The sequence below is a fragment of the Natrix helvetica genome (assembly GCF_964273705.1).
Source record: "Natrix helvetica genome assembly, chromosome: 10".
In the NCBI taxonomy this organism is placed as follows: domain Eukaryota; kingdom Metazoa; phylum Chordata; class Lepidosauria; order Squamata; family Natricidae; genus Natrix; species Natrix helvetica.
In genome coordinates this window covers 210,595-233,310 of record NC_138561.1, presented here as the reverse complement: position 1 = coordinate 233,310, position 22,716 = coordinate 210,595, and the positions used below count along the sequence as shown (strand labels likewise).

The 22,716-nt window shown below is 47.8% G+C and overlaps 1 protein-coding gene across 4 annotated transcripts in view; it reads right to left on the bottom strand.

The window, feature by feature from the left end:
- CNOT1 (CCR4-NOT transcription complex subunit 1) overlaps nucleotides 1-22,716 on the bottom strand; it is a 185,816-nt gene that overhangs the window by 142,468 nt on the left and 20,632 nt on the right. For all 4 annotated transcript variants that reach the window (XM_081963630.1, XM_081963628.1, XM_081963627.1 and 1 more), the window contains exons 3-6: nucleotides 15,565-15,672; nucleotides 5,703-5,801; nucleotides 3,985-4,053; nucleotides 3,307-3,361 (exon numbers count right to left, since the gene is read on the bottom strand). In XM_081963630.1, the coding sequence (XP_081819756.1) occupies nucleotides 3,307-3,361; nucleotides 3,985-4,053; nucleotides 5,703-5,801; nucleotides 15,565-15,672 (331 nt within the window). The remainder of the gene's footprint in view (nucleotides 1-3,306; nucleotides 3,362-3,984; nucleotides 4,054-5,702; nucleotides 5,802-15,564; nucleotides 15,673-22,716) is intronic.

The window sequence follows — 22,716 nt, the reverse complement described above, 5'->3', positions numbered from 1 at the left end:
AGCAATTAACAGTTGCTTTAGGAATAAACATAAATGTTTTTTCTTCTGATTTAAAAGGAACACATGTGCATTGTTTAGGTTATCTCCCAAGAGCTCCATATCACAGAAACACTCATCATGACCCTGCCTAAAAAGACTGTTGGCTTACCTGAACGGTCGTTCTAAGTGCGCTGCGGGAGAATCCAAGCATGGGTTTAACTTTGTCCATTTGCCTTGAGACTGAGTTAGAAAAAAAGTCTTGGCCACACCTCCTCTGGCTGGAAGAGTTCAGTTTATTTCCGAAGGCGCAACCAATCCGAGAGATGCAAATGTATTCCTACAGGTAAGTACTATAGGAATGCAACCTGAGAAGGTAGGTCACACACAGACTTTGGACCTGACAGTCACAAGGGTGAAGTTGGATTCTTCTGCAGCACACACAGAACGACTGCTCAGGTAAGCCAATGGTATTTCTCCTATGTGCTGCTTGGAGAATCCAAGCATGGGATATGTCAAAGCATAGAGTCTTAAGGGCGGAAACTGGACTGGTCCAGGGTCTCAGGAGCGGCAATAACCCTCTGCAATACACATTACCCGAAAGATGCCTGGCGGAGGCAAAAACATCCAGTTTATAATGCTTGACGAAGGGCGACAGAGATGACTAAGTCACCACCTTCTAAGGGAAGCTTGAGTTGCTGAGGCAGCGATGGTAGCTGCACTCCTCGTGGAGTGAGTGAGCTGTGATACGTCTGGGCACTGGCTTGGCCTGGAGCTTATAAGCCTGGGCTATGGACGCCTTCAACCACGGTGTTAGATGTTGCCTTCTGACCCATGGATACTGGCTGAAAGGAGACGAATGATGATTCTGTTTGCTTGACATACCTATGGAGAACCCTCCTTACATCGATATGATGCCACCTTCTCTCGCGCAGGGGCATAGGCATGTGGGTAGATGTTCGGAAGAATAATCTCCTGGGCCCTCTGAAACCACGAGTTGATTTTGGACAAGAAGGAGGAGTCTAGCCACAAAACAACTGTCAGGATGAAATATGCAGAGATCTGGGCAGGAAATCCTCCTGACCAAGGTGATGGCCACGAAGAAGGCAGTTTTAAGAGTCTCAACAGTCATAGGCTGATGGTGCGTAGTGGCTCGAACGGAGTGAAGGTGAGAGCCTGCAACACGATGGACAACATCCAGGTAGGGAAGCGATGCACCGCAGGTGACCATCCCTGAGTGGTGTCCAGAGTAGGGGGTGAATCAGGCTGAGTGGGAGGAGAGTGTGTCCAATGCCAAAGTTGGAGGAGAGCTGCTGCCCGTCTGGAGGCCTTGGAGAATTGCTTCTCCCATGCCTTCTGCCTCCTTTTAACATCCCTATCAGCAGCTGCGGAAGTGGCCTGAGTCACCAACCCTCTTGCCTGGGACCTGGTAGAAGTGCCCCTGATGGCAGGCCTACCCACCCTGGCACTAGAAGACCCTGGTGTAGGCTGTGTTCTTGGGGAAACCTCTGCCCCGGTGCTGTTACCTGAGATGGAATGATCTAGGAATCACTAGCCCACCCATAGGATGTAGAGCCGTCAGAATGAAAGATTAGTAATAAACGGAAAGGCCTGGACAACAGGAAACCCGGCTCTCCGTATAACCCTTCCAGGGAAGTGGTGGCAGCAAATTTAGCTGCTGGGCTGCCTACTCCAAACCTCTTTAATAGTCCAAACAAACTCTGGTTGAGCAAAGATGGGTAAAAACTTTCCCTGAAGAGCTCCGGAACAATGAACGCACTGAAAAGAGCCGATCTGCGCAATGGCATGAGAGCAACGAACCAACCCTCCTGGCGCCAAAAATAACTGCCGGTTTCAAATCGCAACAAATTAAAATGGCGGGAGCTGTAATGGAACCTCCTAAAAGCAGTTGTCCCTTAAGAAAAGGTGCGGAATTTGAACCTGCAACAAAATGGAGCGGGAACGGCGTACCGGCTCCCCACGCTCCGAAAATAATCGCAGCAGCCCTTGACATGATGGATAATAATGAGGTGGCATGAAACTGGCATACTGGCTCCCCCAATGTCATCAAAACCAATCCACGGTTGAAGGAAGCGAGCCCGAGTGACAGGCAGTATCTTCAGCTGCTGAAAAACTCCGTGGCGCAAGGGAAACAGCAATCAAATATTCCTACCGCCCAGTCGCGCCTGGGTAGTGGCAGTTCTAGCCAGCAGACCAGGGGTTTGCTGGTAGTGCCACTGGGTAGTGGCAGTTCTAGCCAGCAGACCAGCACACTCACCCGTAGCCAATACATAAACAACAATTCCAGAACAAAGCAAGCCAGAAATTAATAAAAAACAGTCTAACTAATCGAAAAACACCAAAATATAAACAAAAAAACCCAAATGAATTAGAAATTATAGCTATAAATAATCTCTGCCTAGATTGAATTAGAGAAAAAATATTTACATCTCTCCAAGGCTGGACTGAGTTAAAAAACTGAACTCTTCCAGCTAGAGGAGGCGTGGCCAAGACTTTTTTCTAACTCAGTCTCAAGGCAAATGGACAATGTTAAACCCATGCTTGGATTCTCCAAGCAGTGCACAGGAGAACACAACATTGTCTGAAGTTCAGAATTTTGTTTACATATCAATGGCTTTGGGGCTATACTAAATGATACAAGGAAGTCCTTGGTTAGAAACCACACTGGTCCTCAGAGATCTGGCCATTGCAGCGTCCCATGCCAGTCACATGTTGCCATTTGCAACCTTCTTCACTGGCTTCTGACAAGCAAAATCAAAGGTGATGCTAACAAGATATCACAAATGGCAATCATGTGAAGTCCTCGCTCAATGACCCACAATGATTTGCTTAACGATGGCAACAGGCAATTAGCATTACTAAGCATCATTATATAACCTCATGCTTTCAGTTCCAATTGCCCTTGTTAGCGGAGGACTACCAGTACAGACATTATTATATTATTATAGAAACACCTACTAGAGGTAAAACAGGACACGCATAGGTATAGTGAGTTAGTATGTGCTTTCCAGTTAATCTTGAGTCTCAGCATGCCTTAGGGAAGATATTTTTATGCAAATCAGCATCTGAGCTACAGATTTCTAAAATTCCACATTTAACTTCCTACAGATACAAGGATAAAATGCTGTTGATACATAAGATGTTAGGATAAGATGTAATTATTTTTGTGGTTTACTGTGTTCTCTGCATTATGTGAATAAAGAAATGGTGAATTACATTAATGCCTAAGTACTGGTATGTTGTGCAAACAAAACCATTATGTTAAAAAATTCAGGAAGAAGTTTCCTACCCAGTTATCATTTATCTTACCAAAAACTTGTAGATCAGGATTGAAAGAGTTCAACAAAGCAAGACCAAAAATAACCTATTAATAAAGAGAAGTTAAAAGTTAATGTATTATAATTCAGTACATAGAGTAATGGGTATAATGTTGCAAAGAGAGATTTCAATAAGTTTTGGAAAAATCCTGAATCATAAGAACAATCTGACCGTGGAACCAGAAAGGGAATGAACTCCCATTACTGTATATCTTCTGCTTGGGACACTTTAATTTGAATTCCTGCAGTGAGCAAGAGTCTGGATCGGGACACTTCACTGCTTCCACTTCATGCGTCTAATGACAAACCAGGATTGGTAACTAGACAGATGAAAGGGAAACCCCAAGACTGAATACTGATGCTCTATGCCCCACTTTTGAATCCCTCCCCAATATGCCCAATAGATCCCATCCATCCAGCGGATCAAGATTATGCGGGCGATGCTCCTACCATTCTGAAGTACAGAAACAACAAATATTACAGCCCGTCTGGCAATAGAAGGTAAAAGTGGAGGATGTGCTGGTGATTGTCTTCCACTTATTTCTCAAGGCTAAGAGAAGCATACTAGCTGGGTTATTTTTAGGATTCCATCAAGATGTGGATTCTCTCTCTCTCTCTCTCTCACACACACACTCTGCTGAGCACATAAGAATAGAACAGTAAAGCCCACCTCTTGAACTTTGCTTAATTTGATCACTTTGCTCAGCTGGGTGAATAGATGGGGTGATGGCTTAAGACTCTGAAAGAAACAAGAATGTTGTACACAATTTTAATAGAAGGAAAGAGACAAAAATTATGAAAGCAAAAAAACAGCCCAATATCTAACTTCTAAACAACTCTCTGTCAAACCAGTCTTCCGGCAGCTGGCCCACAACCATAGAGAGGACTCCCACAGTGGACACTGCCGGAAGACTCAGCAGCCAATATCCGGAGTTTGGAAGCCGAAGAAGTTATGCTCAGAGTGCGGTGGTGGTGGTGGCGGCGGTGCCCTGGCCCTGCAGGGTGAGCTGGGCCAGGACATGGTGAGGCTGGGAGGCATGCGAGCTGAGGGCTGAACAGGCGCTCAAGCAATCACCCTCTCCAGCCAGGCAGAGCGCTATGTGCCAAGCGCCGAATGTGCCAAGCCAAGGAGCTGGGGGGCGGGCAGAGCGCCATGCGGCTTGGCACCTTCGGAATACTGCTAGGTCAGTGAATGGCGCTCTGCCCGGCTGGAGAGGAAGGTCCTGAGGCTGTGCCCGGCACTACTCGCAAGAGAGCAGCCACTGGCAAACCCCCTCTCCATCTGGGCACAGCGCCACTCACCAACCTAGCGGTATCCCGAAGGCATCAAGCAATGTGAGAGCCTTTGCCCCGTCCCCAGTTCCCGCGGCTTGGCGCCTTCCCCAAGTCTTGGTGCTAGGTTGGTGAGTGGCGCTCTGCCTAGGGAGGTTGTCCAAGGGGGCTTATTTTTGGAAGAGGGGTTATATTTTTGCTCACCCGAAAAATATTGGCATGGCCTTATTTTCAGGACATGTCGTATTTTCGGGGAAACACAGTACAAGGACATTGAGCAACCCCTACTTAGATATAAAGCTCGCATTTATTAAGGATACCTAAACTGCAAATGATTCTCCTTCTTATTTCATCCAATCAAGTCTCTGTAACCTCATTGTTAACATTTCCGACTAACACATTTTATTAGCCTTCGATTTCCATGAGATTAGATACACATAACAACAGGACTGAGCTAAGATTTAGATTGCATGAGGTAGAGAGAATGGGAGGGAAAAGCAAGCCGGTTATGCAGATTCAGATAATGTGCGAGATGGATGAGAAGTAACCTATCAATCAATATCTGTAATATGCTAAAAACTCAGTGTGTTACAACTTTCTGAGGTTGCCTGAATTTTTTTCCCTTCCTTCTTCTCCACAACTCCAATATAAATTCCATGTCAATCTAACTACTTTTTATATCTGATTAAGTGAGATGCAGCACACAATAAACTCATGTCTTTTAATAAAATGTGTTACTCAGAAAAGTTACTTCCACTATCTCTTGATTTTTGGCTACTATAGATTAACACAACTTTCCTATGATGCTGATGAACTAAAATTACATTTAGCTTACAGTCCATCTTTTAAGTTGATATTGCACAGACCACTGTGGCATACCACCCTTTAAGATTGGAGCATCTCCTGTAATCTGTTTTAAAGTTGCTTCTCCTAGCTATATGTTTGTTTAATTTTTATACTTTAATTAATTACTGCTTGAGTCTGATATGCACAAATTAAGATTTCAATATCTCACAATCTTCAAACATTCTTAAAGGGCTAAAAATAATGTTTGCAGTCATAAATTATGTAACACTGGCTGAACAGTGCAACAAATTATGACTTGTTTATACAAACCTTTTGATAATGCAATGGATTTTCAATAGCATAGGATAGTGTTGAAATGAAGTTTGGCTTTGTAATCAATGATGCACACTCCTGGATCAGAAACTGAGTCTGAAAGAAAGGACATGGTTATATAAAAGATGTTTTCTCTGCACCTGCCAATATGAATTATAAAACATAATTCCTATGACTACTATTTTAACTATTTTTCCATTGAATGTATAAGAAATACTTTATTTATTTATTTATTTATTTGTTTGTTTGTTTGTTTGTTTGTTTGTTTGTTAAACTGATTTACTGCCAACCTGCTGTAAGCTTTCCTAGAATGGAGCTATTCCAGGCAGCTTACAACAATAGAACAGAAATGAAAAGAAGTGTAAAGATGACAGTAGCAAAGAAACAGAAGGAGAGTTGGTCTTACCTGACATGTTCTTTCTCTGTGCGCTGCAGGAGAATCCAAGCATAAGTTAACTTCTCCCTATTGGCCCAGAGACTGAGTTAGAAAAAAGTCTTTGCCACGCCTCCTCTGCTCGACTGAGCTCAGTTTTTCAACAAATGCATAGATGTCCAGTAGAGATGAAATTACTGAAGGTATAAGTCCTCCCTGGACCCTAGACCAGATTGGTCCCCAGGGCAGGGTTGGATTCTCCCGCAGTGCATAGAGAAAGAATGTGTCAGGTAAGAATCCAACGTTCTTGGATTCTCCAAGCATGGGATATACCCAAGCTGAATATTTCAAGGGCGGGAAGCAGGCTGCTCCAGGGTCCCCGAAGTTGGATGATCCCTCTGTAGTACTCGCCTCTTGAACAATGTTTCGGCTGTCCAGTTTGTAATGTTTAATGAAGGGCGACGGGACGGACCATGTCGCCACCCTGCAAATGTCGATTGAAGCTTGCGTTGCCCATGTGGCCATTGTGGCTGCCCGCCTGGTCGAGTGGGCCGTTATACGTCTACGCAATGGTCTGCCCTGGAGTTCATAGGCCTTGGCTATACAAGCCTTCAACCACCGGCCTACGGTGGATGGAGTCACTTTCCTGCCCATGGATGCAGGCTGAAAGGAAACAAACCGGGATTCCATTTTCCAAAAGGCTCCACTCTGAATGGTCCATGGTGGATGTGCTCAACCAATCCGCCTGTATGTTTGTGATTCCAGATATGTGCTCCGCCCGTATGGAAAGGATCTCTGCCCTTAGACCCAATATCTCCGCCTCAAGCATGAGGGACTTGGAGTGGGTGCCCCCATGGCGGTTGATGTGGGCCTTTGTAGCCACATTGTTGGTTAGGAGCAGGGCGTGGTGGCTTGTTACTACTAGGGCTAGGTGGGCGGCCCGGAGTGCCAACCAGTTTATGTTGTTCATTAGCTCCAGCAAGCTCCATCGTCCCTGAGCCACCGGAGATTGGATGTGGGCTCCCCACCCAAAGAGACTGGCATCGGAAGTTATTGTGATGCGATCTGATTCTCTGAACAGACACCCCTTCTGCAGGGCAGGTGACATCCACCAGTCCAGAGAGAGGAGCACCTTCGGTGGCATCCAAACCCTGGTATTGGAGCTGTTGCTGCCGGCCCGCTGGCATGGCAGCAGGAACCATTGTAGGGTCCGAGCATGCAGCTGTGCCCAAGGAACTATATCTTTCCCAAGAGCTAGGAAAGAACCGCTAAAGGTACTGACAGTTGTGTCCAAGGTTGGTTCAGTAGTGACCGTATGCTGGACCACCATTCTTGGAAGAGGCAGACCTCGCAGGTGTCAGTATTTATTACCGCGCCCAGGTGGAGCAGGCTGGTGGAAGGCAGCAGATGGTTCTTTTCCAGATTCATGGAAAAGCCGTGTTGTTGAAGGGTCTGAGTTGTGATGTCTTGCCTGAAGCAGGGATGATGATTGGATCAAAATATTGTCAAGATAGCATTGTATTCTCACAGGCTGTGCTCTAAGGTAAGCTGCTACGGCTGCCAACAATTTTGTGAAGATCCTGGGTGCCAATCGGCAGGGTGCCCTGTGACGTAATACCTCATGAACTTTCTATGGGATGGGCAGATGAAGATAGGCCTCCTTGATGTCCACGGATGTTAGCAGGTGTCCCTGTTGAATGCGTCCCAGGATGGATTGTAGGGATTGCATTTTGAAGTGTTTGTACATCAAATGGATGTTGAGCTTTTTAAAATCTAGAATGGCTCTCCACCCCAGAGCTCTTCGGGTCTAGGAAGAGGATTGAATGAAATCCTAGTCCCTCCTGCCCTGATGGAAACAGCTCGATAGCGAGGATGCCCAACAGATGTTGGATCTCAGTTTCCGTAAGACCTTTCTTAATCTTGCACTTAAGAATGGGGCACCGGATGAAGTGCCTCAGAGGGCTGGAAAGAAACTCTAGTGTGAGTCTTAGCCTCCCAATTTGTAACACCCAAGCATCCATGGTGGTCTCCTCCCATTGGTTTGTGAAGAATTTTAATCGAACACCAATGGGAAGAACAGCCCGAGAGCCACCTTGTTCTGCAAAAGGGCCTTGTACCAGACCCTCGAAATGGCCACCTGACCTGAGGTTGTTGCCTACCTCTGTCGTGAAACCCAGACCTGTCCTGTGACCTTTCAGTACCCTGGGAATAGCCACGCTGGCATTGGGGGGCACTAAAACTGAGTTCCATTGCCCAAAAGGGCTGCCAGCCGCTCACCTATGTACGTATGGCAGCACCTTCCTTTTGTCCCTATTTTCCACTAGAATAGGGGCTAGTGACTCTCCAAAGAGATTGCCTCCCCTAAAGGAAGTCACATTAGACGCCATAGACCTAGATACGAACTTGGCCACATTAAGGTTTGCGTCTGAAGAGAACTCCATGGCTGCCACCATTTGTTTATATCTTGATGCAGCTGGGTGTTGTCGGATGGTATTCTTGCCTGTAACTGGCAAAGCCATACCAGGGACGTTCTATTAAAAAATGATGCAGCAGTAGCTGCTCATATCACCCAGGCGGCTGCCTAATACGTTTTGCAGAGACACATCTCCACTTTATGGTCCTCTGCCTTTAAACCCTCTGATCCATCTGAGGGAAGGATGGCAGAAAAGGCTAGAGGAGCTACGGGGGCGTCTACTACTGGGACTTGCAGGAGCTCCTCTAGATCCAGACCAGAGCCGTAGTGTCTCTATCATTGTTACTTCCGGTTTGCTCGGAGGGTGGTTTTAAGCGCTCCGAAGGCTTCAGGGAAGCCTCCGGACAGTCCCTGAAGCCTCCGGAGGGCCTCCAGGGGGTCGGGGGAGGCTCTTTTCGCCCTCCCCTGGCTCCTATAAAGCCCCTGGAGCCTGGGGAGGGCAAAAAAAAATGTAAAAATGGGGGGGGGGGGTCGCACGTTGCATTATGGGTGCGGCACGTCCGCACTCGACCCCCCCTGCGCTCCCCCCACTTGTGGCACGTGAGCCAAAAAAGGTTTGCCATCACTGATATAGGATGATGACTGAGGGTAAGGTCTCTGATATGACGGGGAACTAAACCCTGTCTCTGGAGTCCGAAAGAACTGCCTGTGATAGTAGGGAGTGGTCCTTCACTCTGCCCTCCTATACATGTGCGGGAGAGTTTTCTCCCCTACTAAAATAGGGTCTAGCGCCTCCCCAAAGAGATTGCCACCCTTAAAGTGGTCGGAAGCTAACTTCCATTTAGACTTCATGTCTGCTTGCCAATTGCAGAGCCACAGGAGGCAATGAGAAGCCATGTTAGACGCCATGGCCCTGGAAGCAAACTTCACCACACTGAAGGTGGTGTCTGCTGAATACTCAGCATCTGCTATCAACTTGTTGGTGTTCTGCAATAACCTGGTGTTATCTGGAGAAGCCCTGGCCCACATTTGATGGAGCCAGAATGATGAAGTGCTAGTGAAGAAAGAAGCTGACGTAGCTAATCTAATCGTCCAGGCGGCCGCCTGTTGAGTCTTGTGAGAAGACAGCTTTGCCTGCCTTCAAGCCTTCTGCTATGTCGGAAGGAAGGATGGACGAGTAGGCTAAGGTAGCCATAGGAGCATCCACAGCTGGAATTTTAAGGAGCTCCTCAAGTTCCTGGCCTATCCCATACATCTTGCTATCAATCCCACTAGAGGCTGCGATGGCACCTAGTTGGTGCCATTGTCGCTGGATGATATTGATAAATAACTTAGGGGAAGGAACAACCTCTTGTTCCATCACTGGCTCCGTGAACAAAAGGCAATTAGGGTCCTGTGGAACTAGAGTCGAATCTGTGGGTCTATCCCCTACCCCCATATTGGCCATTGATTTGGCCTTAAAGTGTAGGGTTTTAAATCGGGCGGGACGAAAGAGCCGTGTGAAAGAAGGCCTTTCTGGAATGAGGCCTTCGTGCTCCAATAAATCCTGCTCCCCCGGTTCCTCATCACCCATGATCGAGACCTCACTGCGAAGGGAAGGAGGAGAATGGGCATCCTGCCTATGAGGTAAGCCAATTGGAGGCTGCAATTGCAGACTAGATAAGCAGGGAATCCCTACCGGAGGATGGCCCAGGATACCTCTCAGGGTCAGTGCTGAATCTCACTGGTATTGGGTGACCATTCTAATTGACTATCCTCCAGAATCTGAGAAGGCAAATCAACCTCCAAAGGTTGAGAGATCTCGGGCCTAGTCACTGGAGGTCTGGAGGCTCTATCAGCTTCTGCCTGTTTTTGGGCTTTGCAAAATTGTTTTTCTAATGCCTTCTGCCTCCTCTTGAAATCCTTTTCAGCTACTTGAAGATAGGGCTTGAGATTTACAAGAAAGCCCCTTTGAGGAAGACCTCTGCTGTCTGGGGGAAGGTTCAGATGGACTGCTGCTTGCAAGCAAAGCACGATCCGCCATTTTGAAAATGACCATTAGTACTCCTGAAACTTTTCCCGCTCTAGCAGCAACTTAAAAGTGGGGCAAAACCAAGCTAACCATTAATCTGGATGCAACTCACTGCGTATTCCAATAGAAAAAGATGCAAAACTGGCAGCAGTTTGCAATTGCCTCTGAAAGCTGCAGGCTGAAGCAGGATCTCACGACTCAGTTGATTCTCTGGAAGGCTGAGATGCCTGTAATTGCAGGGAGCCAGCTGTGAAGACTGGAAGGCTCCCTCATTGTAAATAGCTCCAAAATTAAGGCTTTATTCAAGAGCCTCGTTCCCCTCAAGGCTTGTTCCTCAAGGCTTGTTCCCCTCAAGGCTTTATTGGGCTTTGCCTAATTCTGCTGCTTTGAAATTTAGATGGTGAAGCCCCCCCCCCCCAATTAGTCCTGCTGTTGATTGCCAAAGCTATACCAATGCTAATTTGAAGAATCCAAACAAGAAGAAGAAATAATTTAATTTCTTTAATGAGGAAAAAACTGAGGAAGCAGCCAAAGGAAGAGGCATAGCCAAAGCTTTCAACTCCTCAGTCTCTGGCCAAATAGACTGAAGATAATCCATGATTGGACTCTAAGCAATGCACAGGAGAAGGGTTTTTTTACGTGTTTCCCTGGAAACAATGGCGAGGAACGTGATGGAACTGGAAAGGTAAGAAGCGTGTCTCACTTCTTGCCACCCCACCTGCCAGAAAATAATAAGCCCTCTCCCCCGATAATAAAACCAAGGCCATATTTCGGGGGGGGGGGGGGGTGTGTCAAAAGAAAATAAGACCCTGTCTTATTTTCGGGGAAACACAGTAGCTAACAGTTTGCTTGGTTATCTTTCTCAAAGATGAGAAGATAGATATAATTCATAGTTATTACAGGATATGTACACTGTAATATATTATCATATGATGTACTTAAAGGGAATGGTACCCAAGATATATGATTATTTTATAAAAAAAACAAAACAGGTAAAAAGTTTCCCTAAACACGTTGGTGGATGATCTCTGGAGGGCCAGAGATAGGGGCTGTTCCTCCATCCTAGTCCTGTTAGATCTCTCAGCGGCCTTTGATACCATCGACCATGGTATCCTATTGCGCCGGCTGGAGGGGTTGGGGGTAGGGGGCACCGTGTTGCGGTGGTTCCGCTCCTACCTCTCTGACTGGACGCAATGCGTGTTGGCAGGGGAGCAGAGGTCGACCCTGAGGCCACTCACTTGTGGGGTGCCGCAGGGGTCGGTCCTCTCGCCCCTCCTGTTCAACACATATATGAAGCCGCTGGGTGAGATCATCCGTGGTTTTGGGGTGGGATACCATCTGTACGCTGACGATACGCAGCTGTACATTTCCACCCCGAACCACCCCAACGAGGCCGTCGAAATGATGTCCCGGTACGGGTCTGGATGGGAGACAACAGACTCAGACTCAACCCCTCCAAGACGGAGTGGCTGTGGCTACCGGCCCCCCGGTTCAACCAGTGTATTCCATCGCTGGCCATCGGGGGCGAGCAACTGGCCCCCGTGGAGCGGGCGCGCAATTTGGGCGTCCTCCTAGACGCCCGGCTGTCTATGGATGACCATGTGGCAGCCGTGGCGAGGGGGGCGTTCCACCAGGTCCACCTGGTGCGCCAATTGCGCCCCCTATTGGACCGGGATGCCCTTCGCACAGTCACTCACGCGCTGGTGACGTCCCGTCTGGACTACTGCAATGCTCTCTACATGGGGCTCCCCTTGAGATGCACCCAGAGACTACAGCTGGTCCAGAATGCGGCCCCGCGGGCAATTATGGGACGAACGAGGTTCACCCATGTAACACCTCTCCTGCGCGAGCTGCACTGGCTCCCTGTGGTCTACCGGGTGCGCTTCAAGGTGTTAATCACCATCTTTAAAGCGCTCCATAGACCTAGTTATTTGCGGGATCGTATCCTGCCCCATACATCCCTGCGACCAATCCGCTCTCACAGAGAGGGACTCCTCCGGGTGCCGTCCACTAGGCAGTGCCAGAGGGCGGCGCCCAAGAGTAGAGCCTTCTCTGTGATGGGCCCAGCCCTCTGGAATGACCTCCCACCAGATATCAGGACAACGACGGATCTCCGCTCCTTCCGCACGAAACTCAAGACCCACCTGTTCCAACTAGCCGGCCTGGCTTAATCAGAACTTCTAACCTCTCTGGCAATTTTAAACTGTAAATTTAAATCTTTTGGGTATTTTAATTGTTTTAATTGTTTTAATTTTATTGTTATTTATTTTAACTTTGTGGCTTTTTTCATTTGTATTGTTAAATGTTGATGTATTTACCTCCTCCATGCCACATGCCTTTATATTTGATTGTACGTCGCCCCGAGTCCCTTCGTGGAGAGGGCTCGACTGATAAATTGAATCAATAACAATAAATAATAATAATAAAACCAAAAGACCTATTAGATTAAAATATGTCCTTAGAACAAGAGTGATTTAAAGCTATTAGTGAAGGAAACTAAAGCTGTATCTTGGATTTTTAGTTTAAACCAGATTTTCTTACAGTGTAGTCTGAAGACCCCTGGGGGTCCCCCCCCTAAACCCTCTCAGGGGTCCACAAAATCGAAATTATTTAAAGATATTTGCAAAAATGTAAAACAATGTCATTTATTATTTTTGTTAAGAAAATAGTTTTATTGTAAAAATATTTTATTTCTGCTCATTTCTGCTCATTTCTAATGGGATTAACTTTTTTACAGTACATAATTCATTCTACAATGCATCTCTTTTAATTTTAATATGCTCAATATCAATGAACATAAGGCTCTTCTGGGATCCTCTATACCTGCAACCCCAAGAGCAAAAAGTTTAAGTAACTTGTTTTAGACAACTTTGACAGATGTTACAATGTCTAAAACACTCCTCTGTTTTTAGTTTTCAGGAGTCTATGATTTTCTATTTGCTAAAGCAGAGAATAAAAGAGTCAAGGCACAGGCCTTTTTGGTAGGAATTCCTCTTTGAAACACACTCAGGGTCACCTGATTCTCCTCCAAATAGCTAGGTATGTGGATACATACAGGTAGTCCTGGCATGGGAACTTCTTTCAAAAGTGAAGGGACCTTACTAGGACTGGAACGTCCCTTGCAAAGCCAAGTGGTTGTTAAGGTCAGACACAGGCCCATCTCCTGCCCGGTGCCTAATCGTGCCTACCCCAAGGTGTTCTGACCTAGGCTTCCTGAGAAAGCATAAATCACAACCTTAGGCCCCAAACCCCCTTTTATTCATATGGCTGTAAATTATGGTTATTAACAGTCCACAAGCCTTCACAAACATAAGGTCCTGACAAATGTCTGCTTGAGTTGCCATAATCTTTCAGGGAAATGTTGATAAACACCCACCTTATCTCCCTTGGAATGCTGCCAGAGACCTAATTGTCAAATGCAGAGCAAGGCCAAACTTAACACAGTGAAACAGAACTTTTTAAAGCTTGAAACGACCAGATGACTAATTGCTTCATGCAAAAGCTTCCGCTTATTCCTCTTTTATGTCTTATGGGAGGGGCCAATCAGCTCCAATCCTTACAGTCGACCTGTTTTCTTAATTGTTCTTGTCTTCTGGAAGCTCTGCGCATGCGCCAGTGGTGGGTTCCGGATCCCAGTCCAACTGGTACAGTTGGAATGGGCCCGGCGTTGCCTACATGGATGCGTGCGGCATGCGTTGTAGCTGCAAACGATGCTTCCGCAAGCCTCCACGACTCTCCAACTGCTCGGCAGAGCGTTAGGCAGGTGCTGTACGCGTCATGCACAGAAGCGCCGAAAGCTTTAAAACACTGTAAGGAGCTCGGGCGGGCAGGTGGGCCCTCCAGAGCACAGTACCAGAACGGTATCTGGTGCTCCGGGCAGGCTCCGGTACACCCGTACCGTGTGTGTGTGTGTGTGTGTACCGCCTGCAACCCACCACTGGAATGCGCACACTGGGAACAGGCTCCCGTTGTTCTTCTGCCTCACTGATGTCAGACTCTGGAGGCAGCAAATAACTACCAGCCAGCCTTGGTCCCCTCTCTGCCTCCGACGCAGAGCCCTCATCCGAGCCTTCACCAAACTTCAGGACTGGCCCATGTTCCTCCCCAACCTCCTCACTGTCCGAATCTGCTGCCAGCTCTGCTGGCCGTTGCCGGGCCACAGCACAAGGCTCCATCACCATGTCAGGCTTGCTTCTGCTTCAACTGCCCACCTATGTTCCCCTCCCCATGTCTGCCCACTGAACATCCTGCACTCCACCCAACTGACCTCTATCTCTTCCTTCTGCCACTAACAAGGACTGTCTGGCCAAGGTAGCTGCTGGCCATTCACAAGCCTTTGGTGGCAGAGCGTAAGGCAGCCAAAACAATAGAGGGGTTGTGTGTGCAATTGAAGTGCATGCTACAATTATAAATGTGGGTGGGCTGCCAAGTGCCTGAATGTGATTATGGAGGCAGCTATAACTTCCAGGATCAGGCCAAACTCCCTCAGTAACCTTGAGTAACTTTGGGAAATTCACATAAATCAACAAAATTATAATACAATAAATACAATAAATACCAACCCATAATCTTGATGAAGGGAGGAATTTCCCTGCCCCTTGTCAAAGACCTGGGTGAAAAGCTTCATGGAGTGGGGGGTATCCAGATCTCGGCGTGGTGGTGGTGGAGAGAAACCACCTCATTCCACAGGGCAGGTACTATTACGGTCCTGAGAGGAGATATTGTTTAACTGAAGGAACCAAGAGGGCACCAACCCCGCTGGATCAAGTTGGCCAGACTGATGTTATGGGAGAGAGGCGATCCCTCATGTAGCCAGGCCCTATAGCATGTAGGACTTTACAGGTAAGGATCAGCATCTTGAATTGCACCCAGAAGCAAATGACAAACAATGCAACTTGTAAAGTTGTTACATGGGCACACTATTGTGGCCTGTGTCACTATGTTCTGGTTGAAATGTCTAAGGGGTATTCAAGGGCAACCCCATGTAGTGAATAGTGTAGTCGTCAAAATTCAAGACAAATATAAAGAGCAAAATAATAGAAAAATCTTCACTTCAACGTACCTGGTGGAAATCTTTACCGCTACTTTTACCATCGCCACTGAAATCCACATGAGAAAAGAGACAGCGTAGCAAATGCCTGTCTGCTTCAGGTCCGTGCCGGTTCACAATCTAAGATGCATAAAATAACCCACAATTATCTTCAAGAGCAAAGCTGAAACTATAGACATGGTCTCCAGATAAAATGTAAGCCAAGATTGAAGTTTTAGTTAGCATCTAGGTATCTTTAGGACCATTTCCCCCACTAGAAAAGGATCCCCCAAATATATCTTGGGGAAAACTGCAAGAGGGGAGGGGGGCTAAGGAAATACAGGCTCCTGAAGTCTGCAACAGTCTCCCCTGGAACTGTCCTCAAGTAGGATCCTTCCAGAAGTTAAGTTCTGCCAGAGGGCATTTGGAATTTATTTGATACATTCATATGCCACCTGTCCCACTGACATGACTGTCACTCAAAGAGTTAAAAAACAGGAAGAAAAAAAACCCGAAATACAATCCCATTGAAAACAAGAGACAACTTAAACCAACTTTGCAGGCATGAACTCTCAGGAGCCAGATTTCCAATGCCTTTCAAAAGGCCAGCAGAATGTTAAGGAAGAATGTTCCAGAGGATGGGTTCTGGGGCAGACAAGCTCTCATTCTGCCTCTACCAGCTGGTACTCTTTGGGGGCAGAGTCTGCCAGCTCTGACAGGATGGGCAGACATCACTGGAGAGAGAGTATGCCAGATGTAACACAGCCCCAAGACACCAAGGGCTTTAACCACCCAACCTCCAAATTTCACCCAGAAGTACACTAACACTCAATGCAGCTCATGGAACATGGTGTCCATGAGCAAGTGACTGACACTCATAACTGCCTGCGCTGCTGCACAGTGCAAGCTTCCAACTGTTTTTCAAGGGCAGCCCCATTATTGCATTGCAAGTGGGAGGTGATTAAAGTGTGAGTAACCACGAGCAGGGTTTCCCTATCCAGGGATGCATATCACAAAGCTGTGCAAAGTCCCTCTTGATCATGGCTGCCACCCTCTATTTCAAGCAAGAGCCCCAAGACTAGGAGAATCTCCATGCATGCACAGGATCTGCCCAAGTAGAACTTAGAACTGAGTAGAATTTAAAACAAGGGGTGGAACATTTCTAGAATCAGGAAACCCAAAGCCATTCAATCTTATTAGAGTTGAGCCTTTTGTTCCCCATACAATCTCCTGGACAGCGATAGGACCTCCATAGCATCACCTGGACAGCCTGGGACAGAGATATCTATCTGGATATTATTAGCACACAGTTTATACCTTCCTTCGATCCCATGGATTATCTCACCTTCATGTAGATGTTCAACAGGAAAGGAGAGAACACCAAATCCTGTGGTACTCCAAATGACAGGCCACAAACTGGACCTCCCTTCCTCTCTCCTTACCAACTGGAACTGGCTCAAAAATAAGAGAACAGCACAATACTGTGTCACCAAACCCCTCCCCCCTCAAAAGCCAGTCCAGAAGGATACCATGACTGATGGTGTTGAAAGCTGCTGAGAGGTCAAGAGCAAGGTCAAAACTTCCCCTGTCCTGTTCCTGCCAGGGATCATTCAATGATAGAATAAATTCTTTATTGGCCAAGTGTGATTGGACATAAAAGGAATTTGTCTTTGGTGCATATGCTCTCAGTGTACATAAAAAGACAAGATATATTTGTCAAGAATCATAAGGGAATGTTGTCATCTCATACCTGGACCTGAATCCTGACTGAAAGGAGTCCAGATAATCCACTTCTTCCATAGTTCCTTGAAGCTGCTGTGCAATCAACTTCTCCACCTTACCCCAAAGGTAAAGGTTGGAAACTCAATATAAATTGTCCAGTACTGTTGTGTTCGTGATGGCTTCTTAGGGGAGGAGCTTAACAGACAATGGAACCATCTCTCAAAGAGGATTTAACCACCACTACAATGTGTCCACATGTTATCTCCCAAGAGGCCTTAGCCAACTAGGGGAGACATACATCTATTACCGAGCTGGTACAGCTAACAACCAGAACCTTATCTATTTCCTCAGGTCAAAAAGAATTAAAGTCAGGGGGAGACGACTTCCGGCAGCCGAAGGCGACAGACCCGTGCGTCCGCCTTCTCGCTGCCTCGGTGGGCTCCCCTGGATCTTAAGGGAGCACAGGGTGCCTTGGAGTGGCGCCCTGCCGAAGGGGCGGCTTGCTGGGACCCCCTGGAACGGCGGCGGCCGCGGGGGGTCACCAGCTTTGCCCCAGGAGCCGTGGAGCGCAGGGAGCGCGCGGAATGCCAACGCGCGCTTCGCCGAGCGCAGCCAGGAAGGAAACAATCAATTTGAATGCAAAAGCTGAAGCGCGGTGAGGTGGGGGCTCTCTTTTACAGCTTAATACCTTATTGACTGATTTGCAGTTTTTTTTTCCTGGACTTGATTTCAATCAGTGGAGGAGTTAAAAGTGGAGGGGGGAGGTAACTTCCACCCCCCTCGGAAAAGCGGCACTTGGAAAATCTCTCCCTTGCGAGGGAGAGAGAAAGTTTTTAAAAGTTTGAAATACTTTCACTTCCCTTGGTTAATGGGGAAAAGGGAAAACAAAACCTTTTTTTTCTTTTGATTACAACTGTGAGAGAAAGGATGGTTGAGCTGATTCTTCTCTAAGTTATGTAGTGAACTCTGACTTTGTTGTTTCCTGATCACCGGTGCTGACTGAGCCAAGATGGCTCACTTCATCTTTCTTCTTTGTCTCTGAGCATGAAAAACTTTGTTGCCTTGATTTAATTTTCACCCCAGAGATCTCCAGGAACCTCTTCAAACAAATTTTCTCCCTAGATTTGGAACGTTTTGATTCACCCATCTGCTTTGGTCTTGAACTAAACAACCTATTCTCCTTTGGATCTGCCTGCTTAGTGGTTGCTACCGGCTGCGCTTTCCCACGGACACCATCTCTGTATAGAACAATAACTATCTCTGAGCTTCATGATGGGTCCAAAAAAATTACCACCTGGAAAGGCCTCATCGGCCCCGACATCTTCTATATCCAGCCCTATCGCCTACCAGTCACAGTTGGGGTCTTTTAACAACCTAAAGCCCCTGAAGAGACTTCAAAGGATTTGTCTACTCAGCAAATGCTTCAGGCCCTCCTAAAGGGACAGGATGAAATGAAAAAACAGCTGCAGGACTTAAAAGACCAGCTCAGAGAGACACAACAAAAATTACACAGAATGAGCAGAGGATAGGTGTACTGGAGGAGGGTGCGGTTGGGATGAGGAACGGCCTGGAGGCAATCCAAAGGGGGAATATAGAATTTGAGAATCATGTGATAAAAACGGAATTTGAAAGGATGTCTTTTTTTCTTAGGTTTCAAAATTTACCAGAAGTCGAAAATGAAGATCTTAAAGAGATTATGACCACAATGTTAGCAGAATATATCAATAGAGATAAACAACAGCTTGGGTGGGATATTGATTTGATTTATAGGATCAACTCAGGCTATGCAAGAACACATAATGTTCCAAGGGAGGTTCATGTTAAATTTCTTAGGAAAACCAGAAGAGATGAGGTTCTAGGAGCTCAAAGGGGAGGACCACTAAAATATAAGTATGACCGTTGACCGTTGTCTTACCTGAACGGTCGTTCTCGGGGCGCTGCGGAAGAGTCCAAGGAAGGGTTAACACAGCCTGTTTGCCCAAGGACTGAGTAGATTTTTCCCCCTCTGGTCACGCCTCCTTTGCCTCTTCAGGATCAGTTTTAAAAACGAGGTCTTGTCCGACGAAGACGCCCTCAGCTCACACCTGTGTACAAAGATAGTCTCGGTGCTATCCAACAACCCTGGGCGGGTCTTGGACTCTCCCGCAGCGCCCCGAGAACGACCGTTCAGGTAAGACAACGGTCATTCTCCAGTGCGCTGCTTGGAGAGTCCAAGGAAGGGACATGCCCAAGCTATTGTGTCCCAGGGCGGGAAGAAGTAGCATTGTCCGGAGCCTCAAAAACCTTCTGCAAAACTCTTCTTCCAAAGGAGGCTTCGGCAGAGGCAAAGGAATCGATCTTGTAGTTTCTAATAAAAGCTGTGGGTGACGCCCACGTGGCCGCTCTGCAGATGTCCAGAATAGATGCCTGAATCGCCCAGGCCGCTGTAGTGGCCGCACTTCTGGTGGAGTGAGCCGTTACACGTACTGGAACCGCCTTGCCCTGGAGGTCATCTTGATACAGGCCCGCAGCCAGCGTCCGATGGTCGATGATGACACTTTGCGACCCAGCCCGATTGAAAAGACACAAAGAAGGCCTCAGAGTGTCTAATGTCGGCTGGACTACTGCAATGCCCTCTACATGGGGCTTCCCTTGGGACGCGCTCGAAGACTGCAGCTAGTCCAGAACGCAGCCGCGCGGGCTATTATGGGGAGTACTAGGTACTCCCACGTAACACCGCTCCTGCGCGAGCTGCACTGGCTGCCTGTGGTCTTTCGGGTGCATTTCAAGGTGTTAATTACCATCTTTAAAGCGCTCCATGGCTCAGGACCTAGGTACTTGCGGGATCGCATCCTACCACACACTTCCCTGCGACCGATTCGCTCTCACAGGGAAGGACTCCTCCGGGTGCCGTCCACTAAGCAATGCCAACGGGCGGCGCCTAGGAGTAGAGCCTTCTCTGTGATGGGCCCAACCCTCTGGAATGACCTACCCCCGATATCAGAACCACCACCGACTTCCGCTCCTTCCGACAAAAACTGAAGACTCACCTGTTCCGTTTAGCCGGCCTGGCCCATTCATAGTCTCATTCTACCTCCTGGCAGATATTTTAATTGGGTATTTTTAGGGTTATTTAAATATTGTTTTTAATTGCTTTGCTTTTTGTACAGTTTCTATTGCCTCCTCTTTTATGTTTGTATTTCTATCTATTGATGTGTTTTATCTGACTGTACACCGCCCCAAGTCCCTTTGGGGAGAGGGGGCGGTATAAAAGTCTAAATAAAAGTAAAGTAAAGTAAAGTCCGTTTTAGGTAGAGTCGAACAGCCCTTCGCACATCCAATTTGTGCCACCTGCGCTCCTTGGAGTGTTGAGGGCTGGGACAGAAATTCGGGAGAATCACCTTCTGAGATCTGTGAAAATGGGAATTTACCTTCGGCAAGGAGGCTGGATCCAGATGCCAGATGACCCTGTCTGGATGGATGATGCACAGTTCCTCTCTGACCGAGAAGGCAGCAATCTCAGACACCCTTCTGGCTGAAGTGATCGCTATGAGGAAGGCGGTTTTAAGAGTCAAATGTCGTAGAGAAACCTTCCTCAAAGATTCAAATGGAGCAGCCGTTAATACCTGTAAGACAAAAGCTAAGTTCCAGGTCGGGTACCTATGTACCACCTGAGGTCATATGTTGGAGGCTCCCTTCAAGAAACTCTTGACCTGAGGATGGTGACTCAGGGACTGAGAATGATGTCTAGACAAGATGGTGGACAACGCAGCAACCTGACGCCGGAGGGTAGCCGGAACCAGGCCCTTGTCCAAGTCCTCCTGAAGGAAGTCCAATAACTGTGGGATGGATGCCCCAACACTGTCAATGTCCCGTTGTCTGCACCAAGTAGAAAATGCAGACCAAGTCGCCTCATAAATGCGAGTTGTGGCCGGACGTCTGGAAGCTTGAATGGTCTGGATGACCTTGTCCGAGAGGCTTTGATCTTTCAGGAGCTGCCCCTCAAGCGCCAGACGGCTAATTGCAACCATTGGGGTTCCGGATGGTTGATGGCTCCCTGACGCAAGGATATCTGGTCTGGGGGAATCTTCCACGGTTTCTCCACGGATAGATCGACCAGATCTGCGAACCAGGATCTCCTGGGCCAGTGTGGAGCCACCAGGATGAGCTCCGCCCCCTCCTTCAGCAGTTTGTTGATCACCTGCGGAATTAGAGGGAGGGGCGGAAACGCATAAAGTAGGCCCGAAGGCCAGTTGGTCCTCAGGGCATCCGTCCCCTCTGCTTGCGTCGACTTGTAGCGGGAGAAGAACCGCTGGAATTGCGTGTTTGCAGCCGTGGCAAATAAGTCGACCTGTGGGAGGCCGAACCGTCTTACCACCTGGGTGAACAAGTCCGGATGTAGTTGCCACTCCGAGTTGTCGATGGTCTGACGACTCAACCAATCCGCATTCACGTTGCTGGTGCCGGAGATGTGATCCGCTCTCAGCGACGCTAAGTGGATCTCCGCCCATCGACCCAGGGCTTCTGCCTCTGACATGAGCCTTCTGGAGTGGGTACCGCCCTGACGGTTCACATGGGCCTTTGTGGCCACATTGTCGGTAAGCAGCAGAACGTGGTGACCCCTTAGCTGAACCGCAAATCTCCTCAGAGCAAGACGAGATGCCTCCACGCTTGACCACCTGCCTTGCACCAATTGTCCCTGGCAATGCGCTCCCCAACCGTACAGACTGGCATCGGTCGTTACCACAATTCTGTCGGGTTCCCTGAATAGACAGCCCTTCTCCACCGCCCGTGACTGCCACCAATTCAGAGAACATGTCACCTTCGTTGGAATTCGGACCTTCCTGGTGGAGTTGCTGATCTTTGATCTTTGCATTGGAAGCAAGAACCATTGCAGCTCCCTTGCATGGAGACGTGCCCAGGGAACTATGTTGAGGCAGGAAATCATGATCCCTAACAGCTGGGATAGCTGCACTATCTGCCAGACCTTGTTCTTGCGACACAACCGGATTCTGCTCCTGAGGTTGCGGAGCCTTTCCGGGGACAGAGACACCTGGCACAAGACTGAATCGATTATGGCGCCCAGGTGTTGGATGCACATAGCAGGGTTCATGTTGCTTTTCTCCACATTTACAGAAAACCCGTGGTCCTGCAAGGTGCGGACTGTGATGTCTACATCTCTCACCGCTTGTGGACGAGTTCTCGAGTGAATGATGATGTCGTCCAAATAGCACTCCAGACGGACAGGAAGTTTGTGCAGGTGGGCCGCCACAGCCGCAAGAAGCTTCGTGAACGTTCTGGGTGCAGAAGAAAGTCCGAACGGAAGAGCCCTGTACTGGAAGTGCTTTCCGTTGTAGTACAGTCGCAGGAACTTTCTGTGGGAGGGATGAATGGGCACATGCAGATACGCCTCCTTGAGATCGATGGAGGTGAGCAGATCTCCTTGTCGTATGCAGCTTAGGATCGACTGAAGGGACTGCATTT